Source organism: Aquarana catesbeiana, linkage group LG12 (genome assembly GCF_042186555.1).
Source record: "Aquarana catesbeiana isolate 2022-GZ linkage group LG12, ASM4218655v1, whole genome shotgun sequence".
In the NCBI taxonomy this organism is placed as follows: Eukaryota; Metazoa; Chordata; class Amphibia; order Anura; family Ranidae; genus Aquarana; species Aquarana catesbeiana.
Genome location: NC_133335.1, coordinates 235,293,172 through 235,310,305, shown reverse-complemented (window position 1 = coordinate 235,310,305; position 17,134 = coordinate 235,293,172). Strand labels below are relative to the sequence as shown.

At 50.2% G+C, this 17,134-nt stretch overlaps 1 protein-coding gene across 1 annotated transcript; it reads left to right on the top strand.

Moving 5' to 3' along the window:
• The first annotated feature begins 150 nt into the window (after window positions 1–150).
• Window positions 151–14,378, top strand: AFMID (arylformamidase). The gene is made up of 11 exons (XM_073606922.1): window positions 151–283; window positions 2,491–2,581; window positions 4,762–4,881; window positions 5,294–5,342; window positions 8,332–8,417; window positions 8,503–8,575; window positions 9,391–9,488; window positions 11,056–11,134; window positions 12,031–12,172; window positions 12,433–12,537; window positions 13,913–14,378. Exons 1-11 carry the CDS (start codon window positions 218–220, stop codon window positions 13,940–13,942), a joined length of 939 nt encoding a protein of 312 aa, XP_073463023.1. The 5' UTR covers window positions 151–217; the 3' UTR covers window positions 13,943–14,378.
• The last annotated feature ends 2,756 nt before the right edge of the window (window positions 14,379–17,134 follow it).

Sequence of the window (17,134 nt, the reverse complement as noted above, 5' to 3'; positions counted from 1 at the left end):
GTAGGGGGCGCTGTAGACGTGAGCGGAGGATTGGTTGCTGGCACATTGTCCGGGTCTATACTCTCCCAAACATACAGCATTATAGGATTTTTAGTGGGACCTCAGACTTTGGTTAATCATTCTTCATGGCCGGGGGAGGGGGGGGGTTGTCGTTGGTGGAGGGTGTCATCGATTGTACAGGTCTGCAGGAAGGGGGGGGGGGGGCGGCGGCCCTGTGATGAGGGGTCAGAGTCCTCCTGAAGACAACATGGAGGGGCAAAGCTGGAGGAAGCTGGAGAGACAGGTGAGCAGGCAGACCCCCAACCATCCCACACACCTGGATCAATCGGTGACACCACCGACTACAGCCTCAGCTCACGTGATTGGAGGTGACAACAGACAACGTCACCATAAACGGAGGATTGGACCCGCGGGGGGGGGGGTAGTCTGTGTAAAGCCGGCCATACCTGGGTCGAATCCCAAATCAATTTTTTTTTTTTTGAAAATTCTAAGAATTTTTTTGTTTCAAAATTCACACCCTTGCAGCAAACACCCAATACGATCCAATTTCAGTGCAGCAAAAAAAAAAAAAAGGGCCGGCACCTTTTTTTTGTGCGATTTTTGAAACCCATCATTTTGTAGTGGCTCAAATCGCACTGCATCTGCGCGAAAAAAAAAAAAAAAAAAAACAGATGCAGGCACAAAATCACATGCGATGCATCAGTGTGAACTCAGCCTTTAAGCGTGTGTATATTTTCCCTTAGCCCCCCCCTCCCCCCCCGCACGCCCTGAAAGTCGTGCGACTTGAAGCAATGCCTGTGTAATCTTGAGGTCTATGGACCAAAGTAAGAGAAGCAGAAACTGACTTGAAGTCGCACAGATATGAAAGCTACTCATTGGATATCATGGGGGGGTTAGGACTTGTCATGCGACTTTGCTGTCCCAAGTCGCAGAATAAGTGTGAATGGAAGGGGGCCTTACAGTAAAGCCGATTGCTGGCTGCAAGATTTGATCCAGCCATGATGTATGTTCAACTCGAGAACATACCGGTATGTCCTAAAGACTGGAAGCGGACAGATTTTATTTTTTAATGGCTTTCATTTAGTGCTTTTATATAGCAGATGGGGGAGGGGGGGGACTATATTTTCACACAAGATTCACTTTAAAGGCACATCATAAAAAAAGACCAATAAATGGTGTATTCCATGCTGGTCATCACTATGAGATTCCTTTTCTGTGTTCTGCAAAAATTTCCTGGTTGATCCCTCTGCTCTCTATCGCCCCCTTCTGTCCATGTCCCCACAGCAGTTGGGGATTTTGCAGAGCAGCGTTGGCAGCTCTGCACATGCTCAGTTTGAGTGAGTTTCTATGCTCAGCATTTCCTCCCTATCTGAGCAGCCCACAGTGGCGGCTCGCGCTCCATCGATCGGGGGGGGGGGGGGGGTTGGGGGCAGACAGACCTGATCACAAACATCCCCCGTCGCTCCAGCCTCCCCTCGCTCAAGCCCGCCATTGCACACCATACCCACACCCCTCCCCAGTCGCCGGCTCGCTCCCTCACCCTCTGGCCCACCAGACCCCCATCAGCCCCGAACTTACCCCATGCAGGTCACGGCGGCGGCTCCCCCCCCCTCTGTCTCCTCCCTGTCCTGGCCGTCGCTTCTCCTCCCGGCCAATCGGGTCTTTGGACACCAGCCGATGGGGGTCTTAGGACTTCCGGCCAATGGGGTCTCAGGACCCGCTTCCTGATTGGCCGGGAGGAGAAACAGGAAGACATTAGCGAATATTATTTGCTATTGTCACACAACTGGGGGGGGGGGGGGGGGAGTGTCCTAGCACAAGTCCTCTACTCCTAAAATGTCCCTTACCAGGACATATCTCCCCCACTTCAGATCCCTCCCTCCCAGCACAAATGTTCCCCCCCCCCCGTTTCCCCTGCTGAACCCCAAATTCCCCCTCCCAACACATTCCCCCCCCCCCCAACCTCCTTGTGGCGCCTTCCACCTCACATGATACCACAGTGCTGAGGGCAGCTGCCCCTCCTGCCCACCCCTGGTCCTGGCAGCCAATCAAACAGATCTCTGATCAGCTGCCTTGGAGGGCAGAGGAGGGATCAGGGGGGGTCTAATAAACCCCCCCGATCTCTCCATAAACAGAACTGCCCAGGTTATCACTGAGAATGTTGTTTTGGCGGGCTGCCTCAGTTCCTGTCCAGTGGTGAAAGGAGAAGCAGAGCAGTGATAATCTCATCCTTCTGTCACTCTGCTCTCTCCTCCTATCAGCATGAACCGATTGGCTCCTTGTGCTGCTTCTTTCTTTCACACTCCATCCCTGCTGTAGAGGGGACTACAAGAGGCTGATAGCAGGTCACAACGAGAGGCTTGAGCTGCTTGTATTTAGATTTTTACATTTATTGATGTTTTAATAAATACAAAGTTGCATTAATTTGTGTCTTTTTCTTCCTATCTGTCCGGAGTTCCGCTTTAACCTCCCCGGTCTTTGTGTTTTCAGGAGCTGGACCACCAGTATTCCCCCAGTCACTGGTCCCACCGCATGGACAAGGATGCCGTGATCGAGGCGCACGTCCGGGAGACCGCAGAAGGTGAGGGGCGCCCCGATACCCCCATCCCCCCACCCCCCACCCCTCTACCCCCCCCCCATCCCCCCACCCCTCTACCCCCCCCCCCCATCCCCCCAGATACATTGTTTCAGGTCTAGATATTGTGATGAAGAGTTCCATTTCTCTTATTTCTGTCTGTGACCCCCACTGAAAAGATTTTCCCTCTCTTCCTGTTCTAGTGACACCTGTCATGGGGACAGGAAGGAAGTTCTGACTCCTCCCCAGGTTTCCAATGACTTCCTGTCCTCACAGGAAATAAAGAACAATCTCCCTAAAGGGGACACAGGCAGAGATAGAAATCTCATGATCTAACCCCGCCCCCCTCCTTTATCCAAAACCAAATAAAGAGTTTCTATTGGATGATTCGCACTCATTTGGGCTCATAGTAAATCAGATAACATCTCAGCCATCACACACAATGCAGCTCCAGCCAGCGGGGGCTCCGCCTTCTGACACCCGCCCTCCCAGTGAGAACTGATAATTCCCCATACTGGTGGAACTGGTCATTTCCAACCTTTACCCCGGTGTACATTACCTCCGGGGGAGGGGCAGGGCAAGGCCAAGCGGTGCACGGCGCCCTCATGCGTTGTGTTAACATGTGTTGTATTCAAGCCATCATTTCAAATGACTGGGCTAGTAAAGCACCAAAATGAAGGAATAAAGGACATGCATCATTGCTAGCAATGCAACGCACCACAACGCATGATGTGTACAACGCATGGTATATACAACGCATGGTATGTAGTGTGTGCTGCGCTGGAGCTGCATTGCCTTATAGTGCGTTGGGGGCCATTCAAAAAGAAATGTTACCGCAACATACTGACACCCGTGTTACCGACCCCAGGAAGCCGTCACCACTTCATTTAGGGGGTCATGGAGTAATGAATGAGGTTATTTGAATGGGGCCCTAAGACACCGAGATAACACAGCTCCATGTAACACCTACACCGCACATACGCCTCACATACACGTCACGTACACGTCACGTACACGTCACATACACGTCACATACACCCCACATACACCCCATGTCCATCTCACATACATCTCACATACATGTCACATACATGTCACGTACACCCCATGTACATGTCACATACACGTCACATACATCCCATATACATGTCACATACATGTCACGTACATCTCACGTACACCCCATGTACATCTCACGTACACCTCACATACACCTCACATACATCTCACATACACCCCATGTACATCTCACATACACCCCATGTACATCTCACATACACCCCATGTACATGTCACATACATCTCACATACATGTCACATACACCCCATGTACATCTCACACCCCATGTACATCTCACATACACCCCATGTACATCTCACATACACCCCATGTACATCTCACATACACCCCATGTACATCTCACATACACCCCATGTACATGTCACATACATCTCACATACACCTCACATACACCCCATATACATTTCACATACACCCCATGTACATCTCACATACACCCCATGTACATCTCACATACACCCCATGTACATCTCACATACACCCCATGTACATCTCACATACACCCCATGTACATCTCACATACACTCCATGTACATCTCACATACACTCCATGTACATCTCACATACACTCCATGTACATCTCACATACACCCCATGTACATCTCACATACACCCCATGTACATGTCACATACACCTCACATACATGTCACATACATCTCACATACACCCCGTATACATATCACATACACCCCATGTACATGTCACATACACCCCATGTACATGTCACATACACCCCATGTACATGTCACATACACCCCATGTACATGTCACATACACCCCATGTACATGTCACATACACCCCATGTACATGTCACATACACCCCATGTACATGTCACGTACACCCCATGTACATGTCACGTACACCCCATGTACATGTCACGTACACCCCATGTACATCTCACGTACACCCCATGTACATCTCACATACATGTCACATACACCTCACATACATGTCACATACACCTCACATACATGTCACATACATGTCACATACATCGCTCTTTCATCCATCCCGCCAGATAAGTGTTTCCGGTTGTCACCTGTCAGGATATCTTCCAGTCTCTCTCCTCCTATCCCCTCTGATTGTACAATGTGCCCGGCAGGTACACGGACGGCACGGATGGTGACGCACCCTGCGCTGAATATCCAATATGGAGACAGAGAGAGTGAGAAGATGGACGTGTACTTCCCCAACCAAACATGTCCAACTTCCCGAGAGAAAGGTGAACTACAAACCCCAGAATGTCAGTAGATTACCAATCCTTACATGTGACGGCTGCGTTTCTTTTACTTTTTCCTTTGTTTGCACCTGGTGATCCTGCCACTAATGCACTTCCTACCCCAGGGTGACAACGCTCACTATACTGTATCTATGGCGTAGTGTTGTCACCCCCAAGGCCTCTCTCCTGATTTGGACTACAAACACCTCCCCCTCTCCGCCCTCCATTACAGAGAATGGAAGTGTTCTGTAGTTTATAGGAAAGCTGATGACATAGAGTACGGCATTTCTGGCAGGATCAACAGGTATTCTCTGTACTACTAACTCTAGTCTCCTGTAACCTTCAATGGGAGTCTCATTATCAGCCGCCCGGTGTGATCAGACCCTTCCAGTGACCCGGAGTTTCTCCCTTCCAGGTTTTCCTCTGCTGGTTTATATTCATGGAGGATACTGGCAGTTCCTCAGGTAAGTGATGCTTGTGGCAGCCAATCAGCTGCTCCCGTTCTCTTCAACCATTTCCCCGGCATTCCCTTGAGTCTGACACAGTTGCTCCTCTCTTGGCCTAAAACTGCTTCCTCCGATTTCACCGCACACTGTGAGCTTCTCACAATGTGCATTAGAAGCTGCAACAAGTCAGATAGAGCCCACCTAATTTCCTGGCTGGCGGACGCCCAGCATCATCTAGCACTTTTCCACCCCAGTTCAACTACCCTTGGCCCACCCCTTTCATTTATCGGGTTTCAGTTCTTTCAATCATGGAGGCCCAGCGCCACAAGTGGGTGTGGCCTATGCAAATTCAGCCTGCCTAGGAATGCCCACTCCCCCAGACTGGCATCCACCCATCATGGCATTTTGATATTTGCATAAACGCTACAATCTGATTGTCCAATCAAACCTGCTGGATTGTATACAAATTAAAGGAACAGTACACCAGTGCCGGCTGTTTTTTTTTTTGTGGGGGGCAAACCGATTTCAACAGGAATGCGGGGGAACGCGGTTCCGGCACCTGTAGCATTGACTGTATATAATGGCAAGGAGTGCTGGGGGTCCATTGTTGCAAGGATGAATCTATTGTTGCTGGGAGGGATCTACTGTTGAGGAAGGGGTCTATTGTCGCTGGCTGCTGACAAATCTATTCTTGCTGGCGGAGATCTATTGTTGCTAGGGGGAGAGCTTAATTATTGCTAGGAGGGGTCTATGGCTGCTGGGAAACCTATTGTTGCTGGTGGAGGTCTATTGTTGCTGGGAGGGATCAACTGTTGCTGGCTGCTGGGGGATATATTGTTGCTGGGAGGGATCCACTGTTGAGTAGGGGGTCTAGTGATGCTGGTTGCTAGGAAATCTATTGTTACTGGTGGGGATCTATTGTTGCTGGGGAAGGTGGCAATTATTGCTGTCTCGGGGGCCTATTGATGCTGGCTGCTGGGAAATTTTTTGTTGCTGGTGGGGGTCTATTGGTGGTGGTGGTGGGGGGTTATTTTGTTGTACGGGGGTCTATTGTTGTTGGCTGCTAGGGCATATATTGTTGCTGGTGGGGGGTCTATTGTTGGTGGGGGGGTGGTATTTTGTTGTAGGGGGGTCTATTGTTGCTGTTAGGGTATATATTGTTGCTAGAATGGATCTAATGTTGAGGGAGGGGTCTATTGATGCTCACTGCTTTGAGATCTAGTGTTGCTGACAGGATCTATTGTTGCTGGGGGGTCAAATATTTCTGGGAGGGATCAATTGATGGTGGGGTCTATTGTTAAGAGGAGGGGTATTTAGTTGTGGGGGGAGATCTATTATTGCAGGGGGTGGTCTGTTAATGCTGCTGAGTGCTGGGGGATCTGTTGTTACTGGGGGGGTGTCTTATGTTGCTGGGATGGATCTACTGTTCAGTAGGGGGTCTAGTGATGCTGGTTGCTAGGAAATCTATTGTTACTAGTGGGGATCTATTGTTGCTGGGGAAGGTGGCAATTATTGCTGTCTCGGGGGCCTATTGATGCTGGCTGCTGGGAAATTTTTTGTTGCTGGTGGGGGTCTATTGGTGGTGGTGGTGGTGGGGGGGGGGTTATTTTGTTGTACGGGGGTCTATTGTTGTTGGCTGCTAGGGCATATATTGTTGCTGGTGGGGGTCTATTGTTGGTGGGGGGGTGGTATTTTGTTGTAGGGGGGTCTATTGTTGCTGTTAGGGTATATATTGTTGCTAGAATGGATCTAATGTTGAGGGAGGGGTCTATTGATGCTCACTGCTTTGAGATCTAGTGTTGCTGACAGGATCTATTGTGGCTGGGGGGTCAAATATTTCTGGGAGGGATCAATTGATGGTGGGGTCTATTGTTAAGAGGAGGGGTATTTAGTTGTGGGGGGAGATCTATTATTGCAGGGGGTGGTCTGTTAATGCTGCTGAGTGCTGGGGGATCTGTTGTTACTGGGGGGTGTCTTATGTTGCTGGGAGGGATCTACTGTTGAGGGAGGGGTCTATTGTTGCTGGCTGCAGGGGATTTATTTTATGGCTATTATTATTATCATTAACAAATTCCATACAAATTACTAGGTGGGTAGGGGGTGGGACCAAGGGACAGTACTCAGAGGTGGGTAGGGGGTGGGACCAAGAGACAGGGGTGGGTAGGGGGAAGAGACAAGGGACAGTACTCAGAGGTGGGTAGAAGGAGGAGACAAGGGACAGTGCTCAGAGGTGGGTAGGGGGAGGAGACAAGGGGCAGTGCTCAGAGGTGGGTAGGGGGAGGAGACAAGGGACAGTGCTCAGAGGTGGGTAAGGGGAGGAGACAAGGGACAGTGCTCAGAGGTGGGTAGGGGGAGGAGACAAGGGACAGTGCTCAGAGGTGGGTAGGGGGAGGAGACAAGGGACAGTGCTCAGAGGTGGGTAGGGGGAGGAGACAAGGGACAGTGCTCAGAGGTGGGTAGGGGGAGGAGACAAGGGACAGTGCTCAGAGGTGGGTAGGGGGAGGAGACAAGGGACAGTGCTCAGAGGTGGGGGGAGGAGACAAGGGACAGTGCTCAGAGGTGGGGGGAGGAGACGAGGGACAGTGCTCAGAGGTGGGTAGGGGGAGGAAACAAGGGACAGTGCTCAGAGGTGGGTAGGGGGAGGACACAAGGGACAGTGCTCAGAGGTGGGTAGGGGGAGGAGACAAGGGACAGTGCTCAGAGGTGGGTAGGGGGAGGAGACAAGTTACAGTTCTCAGAGGTGGGTAGGGGGAGGAGACAAGGGACAGTGCTCAGAGGTGGGTAGAGGGAGGAGACAAGGGGTGGTACCCGCACCTATTCTCTGAGAAAAAAAAAAGGAAATATATTGTGTGTGTATATATATTATATTGGCAGAATTTTAACATGTATGTACAGATTTCACCAATATCAGACAAAATAGGGCGTGAAGGGAAACGGAAAAAAAACAAAAACAAACTTTTTGTCCCCATTATTCCGGGATTCTGTGATTTTTCTCATCTGTGTTCAGTAAGGAAGAATCAGGATTCCTGGCGCCCCCTCTGGTGTCTTGCGGTATTGCAGTGATGGCGATGGATTACGATATCGCTCCTCAAGGTGAGAGTGGAAATAAAAGCGATCGTCTCCTGGGGGGGGCTCAGCGCGGCATTCACTATCTTCTGAATTATTCTGATCCTCTCAGGTGACATGGACCTCATGGTGTCGCAGGTGAGACGCAGCATTGTCGCCGTCCTCGCACGCTTCCCGCAGATCACGTACGTTTTTGGTAAATTCTTTTTCTATAAGGAAGATCTCACAGGACAAATGTAACTGAGAATAGGAGACCGTACAGAGGAGTGATGACAATGAGATGCATTGTATTCAATGACAGGATGATCGATCTCGTAGGAGATTACAGATTGGATCAGATTTTCTCCTCTGTAAATGATTCATCAATAAAATATCATTTGAGTGAGCCGCCATCTTTATATTGATCTTTCACAGTCAGTTTTCAATGAAAAAAACTGTCAGATCCGGAGGATCTATTTATGACACAATGAGGTTTATTTACTAAAGCTGGAGAGTCCAAAATGAGGCTCACTTCTGCAGAGAAGCCAATCAGCTTCTAACTTCAGTTTGTACAATTAAGCTTTGGCAATGAAACCTAGAAGCTGATTGGTTTCTATGGCTGAGTGAGCCTGATTTTGCACTCTCCAGCTTTAATATATAAACCCCATTGGCTGTATGAATGTTTCAGGTATTCACAAATAATTCCCACAATTTGCCTAATATATTTATTTCCTATGATCATCGGCTCCATCTAGTGGTCATAATGTGGTATTTTCCTGAAATACCTCAATCAAAAAACACCTTTATTATGACCACTAGATGGCCTCAGTAGTGTACAATGCAGACAAGGGGCCCCAATAGTGGGAAATGCAGACAAGGGCCCCCACTACTTCCCCAATAGTGGGAAATGCAGACAAGGGGGCCCCAATAGTGGGAAATACAGACAAGGGGCCTCAGAAGTGTAAAATGCGTAATGTAAGTACAAAAAGAATGCAAATTGATTTCGGAATTTTCCCTCCAGGGGCGTCTTCCTATGTGGACACTCTGCCGGGGCCCACCTCGCCGCCATGACGCTGAGCACAGACTGGTCACATTACGGGGTGACTCCGGACATTAGAGGTCAGTGCCAATATATACTCTATGTATATCCTGTAGAACCCTTGCTGTGTCTCTTATAGGGCCCCTGCCACATAACAAAAGGGGGTGACAGATCACTGCTATCCAATCTCCAAGCCATGCATCCAGTCCAGTGATTGTGCCTCTCCTAGCAGATTTCAGTCTGAGGCCGACCATACACTAATAGATTCTCTCATCCAACCCTGCAGGCTGAGTAAGAGAATTACATGGATTCCCCATCTACACTAAACAGCTTCGTGTATGGAAGAATCTCCCCTGCCGGTGTTCTGCCGAGAAAGTTCCCCTCGGCGGATAAGGACCCCCCTCTAGTGCGCAGGCGCAGCGCTTGCGCAGTAGGAGCCGGCGGAAATAGCCGAAGCTGAATAGAATAGAAATCAGCTGTACACGGCGCCTGTAACAGGGCCCCTCGCGGGCTCGCTTCGCTCTGCACTTTTTTATTCTACCTCTAGGTCCACTTAGATGGTGGGGCTTGAACGTGGACTCAGGGCGCAGGCGCCGTGTACAGCTGATTGAAGTTTTTCAGCTTTGGCTATTTTCGGCGGCTCCTTAGTCGTTCGTACTGCGCAAGCGCTGCGCCTGCGCAGTACAGGGGGGTCCTTATCCGCCGGGGGAACTTTCTCGGCAAGACACCGGCTATTGGAATCCCACAACCACAGCAGTTGTCTTAATAATCTAATAGTGGCTGCATCTGATTGGATGATGCATCTGATAGGACTATACATCTGATTGGATGATATGTGTGTGCTGCTGTGTGCTGGGCGGGTCATGTGTTGTTACATTGTATTGCACTGATTACTTTTTTTTTTTCATTGTTTTTGAATCGTCACAAAATGACATTTTGTTGACGTCTATGCAGCACATTGCGGGGACATGCGGGGACATGCGGTGCAATGTGCGGACATGTGGTGCCATGCGGTGACGTGCGGAGACACGCAGTGCCATGCGGGGACATGCTGTGCCATGCGGGAACATGCGGTGCCATGCGGGGACATGTGGTGCCATGCAGGGACATGCGGGGACATGCGGGGACATGCGGGGACATGCGGTGCCATGCGATGACATGCGGTGCCATGCGATGACATGCGGGGACATGCGGTGCCATGCGATGACATGCGGTGCCATGCGATGACATGCGGGGACATGCGGTGCCATGCGGGGACATGCGGTGCCATGCGGTGACATGCGGTGCCATGCGGGGACATGCGGTGCCATGCGATGACATGCGGGGACATGCGATGACATGCGGTGCCATGCGGTGCCATGCGGGGACATGCGGTGCCATGCGGGGACATGCGGTGCCATGCGATGACATGCGGGGACATGCGATGACATGCGGGGACATCATGTGTCGGTCATTACGCTGCATAGGAATGCAGATATTATGAAATAGACCCGAACGCAGCCCTATGGTGTGAACGGGGAACATAGGAAACAATTGTGTCCTGGCATTGAGCCTGTGTTGATCAATACAGAGGTGGTCCGATCGACCCCATACAGCTCTCATTGGTTGTTTCATTTTTCTGACTCCTCCCACTATCTGTCCTCCTAGGGGCCCTTCTGGTCAGCGGAGTGTATGACCTGCTCCCCATCACCCACACCTATGTCAATGACGTCATCAAGATGTCTCGGTAAGTCTCTTTCTTCTTTGCCGGGCGCAGTGTGTAGAATGCAGTTCACCATGACAGCCAATCAGAATGAATCTTTCCGTTGTAATTCCAAACTGATGAGAGCTGAAATCTGATTGGCTTCTAAGAGCTAATGCATTTTCCAAATCATCGCTTCTGAAATGCATAAATGTAATAGTACTTTACAAGCAGAATGGTGGATGAAATTTAGGATTGGGGTTACCAGCCAATCAGAGAGCAGCTTTTCTTTCTTTGGTGCAGCGTCTCCCAACAATAGAGATCAGAAGAGAACGAGATGAATATAATGAAAGGCGATTCACTGCCGTGTTCCCTCCATAGTTCTAGATCTAATTGTATGAAATAAATCTTCATACAGCTGCTGCCGGTACCCGAAATCTGCCCTTATTTGGGGGCGCAACAGACCAGCTGAAAGCTGAAATCAGCCTTGCAGTGGGACGGGCTACTCTGTAAGCTTATGGATATTGTACAGAAATAGTGATCATCAGTGTGACCCTTCCAGGTATTTATTCCCTCTCGCACAGATCACACTACTTCCCCCTGACAACGCCTTCATCTGCTTATCCCTCCAGAAGGACGGCACCATCCTTGTTCAGGCGTCATCCAAGGTCACCCTCTATTTGTGACTTGCTACAATGTACAGTCTGATCACTGGGGGAGGGGAGACTGAGGAAATGCTTCCTCCTACTTCTACAAAGTTACAATGTACAGTCTGATCACTGGGGGAGGGGAGACTGAGGAAATGCTTCCTCCTGCCTGCAGCAGATGGATGACATCATCTCAGCCTAGGCACAGTCACTGGACTGACATGTCAGGAATGTATTTTTGCAGACTTGACCATCTAATGAATAGTAAGGATGGACACTTCTCTTCTCCCACAGGGAGGTGGCGGTAAGGAACAGCCCCATACAGCTTACAGCACTGCTGAAAAACAACGCCGACAGCTGTCGCTGTCACATGGTCATTGCGGTGGCTGAACACGATTCTCCGGAATTCCACAGACAATCTCGGGAATATTTCCAGGTAACTCGTTGTATGACGCTCATCCCCCGGGATATGGATGGGAAATGTGCAGTAAAATCCATCCCCACCATCAGGTGCTCACATTTCATGTTACTGGAGAGCTGTGCACAAAGATTGTCTTGGTGATTTCATGTTACTGGAGAGCTGTGCAGAAAGATTGTCAATGGTGATCTGTCTGAAAATGTTCACTGCCTGGCTGCTCTATTTATAAATCTGATTATCAGAATTTGGATGACATTTTATATGTTTCCCCTTTGCAGAGTGTGGAGGATTTGGACCTCGCTGTCTCCTATCAGCAGGTGAAGGACACCGATCACTTTGATGTCATAGAACGTTTATCTCAGGAGGGATATGTTCTCACTCAGGTGAGATCTCCACCCACCCCATGTGTCTACATAGTGCACCCTCCATGTGTCTACACAGTGCACCCTCCATGTGTCTACACAGTGCACCCTCCATGTGTCTACACAGTGCACCCTCCATGTGTCTACACAGTGCACCCTCCATGTGTCTACACAGTGCACCCTCCATGTGTCTACACAGTGCACCCTCCATGTGACTACACAGTGCACCCTCCATGTGTCTACACAGAGCACCCTCCATGTGTCTGCACAGCGCACCCTCCAGCAGTATGGTTGCCCTGAAAGGGCCAATTTTATCTGGAGTGTGCTACGTGCAAAGTCCAGGGGTGCGCTACATACAGAGTGCAGAGATCAGGATTACGCTATGTGCATGGTTCAGGAGTGTGCTATGTACAGAGTGCAGGGTTCAGGAGTGTGCTATGTACAGAGTGCAGAGTTCAGGAGTGTGCTATGTACAGAGTGAAGATTTTAGGAGTACGCTACGTACAGAGTGCAGAGTTCAGAAGTGTGCTACATACAGATTGCAGAGTTCAGGAGTGTGCTAAGTAGAGAGTGCAGTGTGCTACATGCAGAGTTCAGGAGTGCGCTACGTACAAAGTGAAGAGTTCAGGGGTGTGCTGTGCACAGAGTGCAGATTTCAGGGGTGTGCTATGTAGAGAGTGCAGAGTTCAGGGGTGCGCTATAGGGGTGTAAGGGGTTTGTTGGCCTCTTGTGATAGCAATAACGTTTTTAAAAAATCCAAAAAGTGTAAAAAAAATACAGAAAAAATAAAAATATAAAAGAATAAATATATCTATACAAAAAAACCTCAACTGCGCCACACATGTGAGATGTCGTTGTGAACATCAGAGATCAATAATTCTACTGTTAACTCTAAACTGATAACCTGTAAAGGTTTTTAAAGCATCACCTATGGAGAGTTTTGGATGGCAGTGTTATTTGAGATTTTATGGGAGTGCGCAATTTTAAAGCTTGACATGTTTGGTATCTATTTACTCAACGCAAGCTCATCTTTTTAAATTTTCCCTAAAATGTTGGCACAATATATTGTTTGCACTAAAATGCATTTACAGTAAGTGTAATTTTTCCTGAAAATATGTGTTTGATAAATACCCGCGCAAACATTGTGCGACATTAAAAAAAAAATTTGCAACTACCGCTATTTTATTCTCCATGGCCCCTGCTTTCAGAAAAGATATAATTTGGGCGGGGGTTGCTACAGTAATTTCTGGCAAAAAATTGCCCCGGTAACCAGCAGAACCCAATCTAATGAATGTTATTCTGGCGCTGAGGGCGGGTCTGGTTCTGGCAGTGCAGGTTCTGTGTCCTACAAGACATGCGCATACATTGTTAATTATGAATTTTATTTTGTTTACAGCTCCTTCTAGAAATGATCTTGAAAAAGTGACGCAGATATCATCAGACCAATTGGAAATGAATATCAGGAGCATGTGATCAATGGGAGACGTATACTGGGAGCATCATGTGATCAATGGGAGACGTATACTGGGAGCATCATGTGATCAATGGGAGACGTATACTGGGAGCATCATGTGATCAATGGGAGACATATACTGGGAGCCTGTGATCAATGGGAGACGTATACTGGGAGCATGTGATCAATGGGAGACGTATACTGGGAGCATCATGTGATCAATGGGAGACGTATACTGGGAGCATCATGTGATCAATGGGAGACGTATACTGGGAGCATGTGATCAACACACTGATAAAGAAGCTTCTAGAAGAAAGAAGTTCAATCTCCTTATAGGCTTTTCTTTCCCTGGTCCCCCCCAATCACAATAATAATGTATATTTTAAATAAAACTTTTCCACTCTCATCACACACCGTCCCTTTATTCCCAGGGATGTCACATTTTATAAAGTGGTGCTGCGGCTGCACCAAATTCAGAAGAATGACCTCCAGTTGGTAGATAATAAAACTGGAGGCAATTAAGGCCAACAGTAAGCTGATGTACAGAGAGAGCGGAGTGCTGGGAATAGAGTGCAGAGAGAGCGGAGTGCTGGGAGAAGAACGCAGAGAGAGCGGAGTGCTGGGAGAAGAGTGCAGAGAGAGCAAGGTGCTGGGAATAGAGTGCAGAGAGAGCGGAGTGCCAGGAATAGGGTGCAGAGAGAGAGGAGTGCCAGGAATAGAGTGCAGAGAGAGTGGAGTGCCAGGAATAGAGTGCAGAGAGAGCGGAGTGCCGGGAGAAGAGTGCTGGGAGAAGAGTGCAGGGAGAGCGGAGTGCTGGGAGAAGAGTGCAGGGAGAGCGGAGTGCTGGGAGAAGGGTGCAGGGAGAGCGGAGTGCTGGGAGAAGAGTGCAGGGAGAGCGGAGTGCTGGGAGAAGAGTCCAGAGAGAGCGGAATGGTGGGAAAAGAGTGCAGAGAGAGCCGAGTGCTGGGAATAGAGTGCAGAGAGAGCGGAGTGACGGGAGAAGAGTGCAGAGAGAGCGGAGTGCTGGGAATAGAGTGCAGAGAGAGAGCGGAGTGCTGGGAATAGAGTGCAGAGAGAGCGGAGTGCTGGGAATAGAGTGCAGAGAGAGAGCGGAGTGCTGGGAATAGAGTGCAGAGAGAGCGGAGTGCTGGGAATAGAGTGCAGAAAGAGCGGAGTGCTGGGAGAAGAGTGCAGAGAGCGGAGTGCTGGGAATAGAGTGCAGAAAGAGCGGAGTGCTGGGAGAAGAGTGCAGAGAGAGCGGAGTGCTGAGAGAAGAGTGCAGAGAGAGCGGAGTGCTGGGAATAGAGTGCAGAGAGAGCGGAGTGCTGGGAATAGAGTGCAGAGAGAGCGGAGTTGCGGGAATAGAGTGCAGAGAGAGCAGAGTGCTGGGAGAAGAGTGCAGAGAGCGGAGTGCTGGGAGAAGAGTGCAGAGAGAGCGGAGTGCTGGGAATAGAGTGCAGAGAGAGCGGAGTGCCAGGAATAGGGTGCAGAGAGAGCGGAGTGCTGGGAATAGAGTGCAGAGAGAGCAGAGTGCTGGGAATAGAGTGCAGAGAGAGCGGAGTGCCAGGAATAGAGTGCAGAGAGAGCAGACTGCTGGGAGAAGAATGCAGAGAGAGCGGAGTGCTGGGAATAAAGTGCAGAGAGAGCGGAGTGCTGGGAGAAGAGTGCAGAGAGAACGGAGTGCTGGGAATAAAGTGCAGAGAGAGCGGAGTGCTGGGAGAAGAGTGCAGAGAGAGCGGAGTACCGGGAATAGAGTGCAGAGAGAGCGTAGTGCCGGGAATAGAGTGCAGAGAGAGCAGAGTGCTGGAAATAAAGTGCAGAGAGAGCGGAGTGCTGGGAGAAGAGTGCAGAGAGAGCGGAGTGCTGGGAATAGGGTGCAGAGAGAGCGGAGTGCTGGGAATAGGGTGCAGAGAGAGCGGAGTGCTGGGAATAAAGTGCAGAGAGAGCGGAGTGCTGGGAGAAGAGTGCAGAGAGAGCGGAGTGCTGGGAATAGAGCGCAGAGAGAGCGGAGTGCTGGGAATAGAGTGCAGAGAGAGTGGAGTGCTGGGAATAGAGTGCAGAGAGAGCGGAGTGCTGGGAGAAGAATGCAGAGAGAGCGGAGTGCTGGGAATAGAGTGCAGAGAGAGTGGAGTGCCAGGAATAGAGTGCAGAGAGAGCGGAGTGCCGGGAGAAGAGTGCTGGGAGAAGAGTGCAGGGAGAGCGGAGTGCTGGGAGAAGAGTGCAGGGAGAGCGGAGTGCTGGGAGAAGGGTGCAGGGAGAGCGGAGTGCTGGGAGAAGAGTGCAGGGAGAGCGGAGTGCTGGGAGAAGAGTGCAGAGAGAGCGGAATGGTGGGAATAGAGTGCAGAGAGAGCCGAGTGCTGGGAATAGAGTGCAGAGAGAGAGCGGAGTGCTGGGAATAAAGTGCAGAGAGAGCGGAGTGACGGGAGAAGAGTGCAGAGAGAGCGGAGTGCTGGGAATAGAGTGCAGAGAGAGAGCGGAGTGCTGGGAATAGAGTGCAGAGAGAGCGGAGTGCTGGGAATAGAGTGCAGAAAGAGCGGAGTGCTGGGAGAAGAGTGCAGAGAGCGGAGTGCTGGGAATAGAGTGCAGAGAGAGCGGAGTGCTGGGAGAAGAGTGCAGAGAGAGCGGAGTGCTGAGAGAAGAGTGCAGAGAGAGCGGAGTGCTGGGAATAGAGTGCAGAGAGAGCGGAGTGCTGGGAATAGAGTGCAGAGAGAGCGGAGTTGCGGGAATAGAGTGCAGAGAGAGCGGAGTGCTGGGAGAAGAGTGCAGAGAGCGGAGTGCTGGGAGAAGAGTGCAGAGAGAGCGGAGTGCTGGGAATAGAGTGCAGAGAGAGCGGAGTGCCGGGAATAGGGTGCAGAGAGAGCAGAGTGCTGGGAATAGAGTGCAGAGAGAGCAGAGTGCTGGGAATAGAGTGCAGAGAGAGCGGAGTGCCAGGAATAGAGTGCAGAGAGAGCGGACTGCTGGGAGAAGAATGCAGAGAGAGCGGAGTGCTGGGAATAGGGTGCAGGGAGAGCGGAGTGCTGGGAGAAGAGTGCAGAGAGAACGGAGTGCTGGGAATAAAGTGCAGAGAGAGCGGAGTGCTGGGAGAAGAGTGCAGAGAGAGCGGAGTACCGGGAATAGAGTGCAGAGAGAGCGTAGTGCCGGGAATAGAGTGCAGAGAGAGCAGAG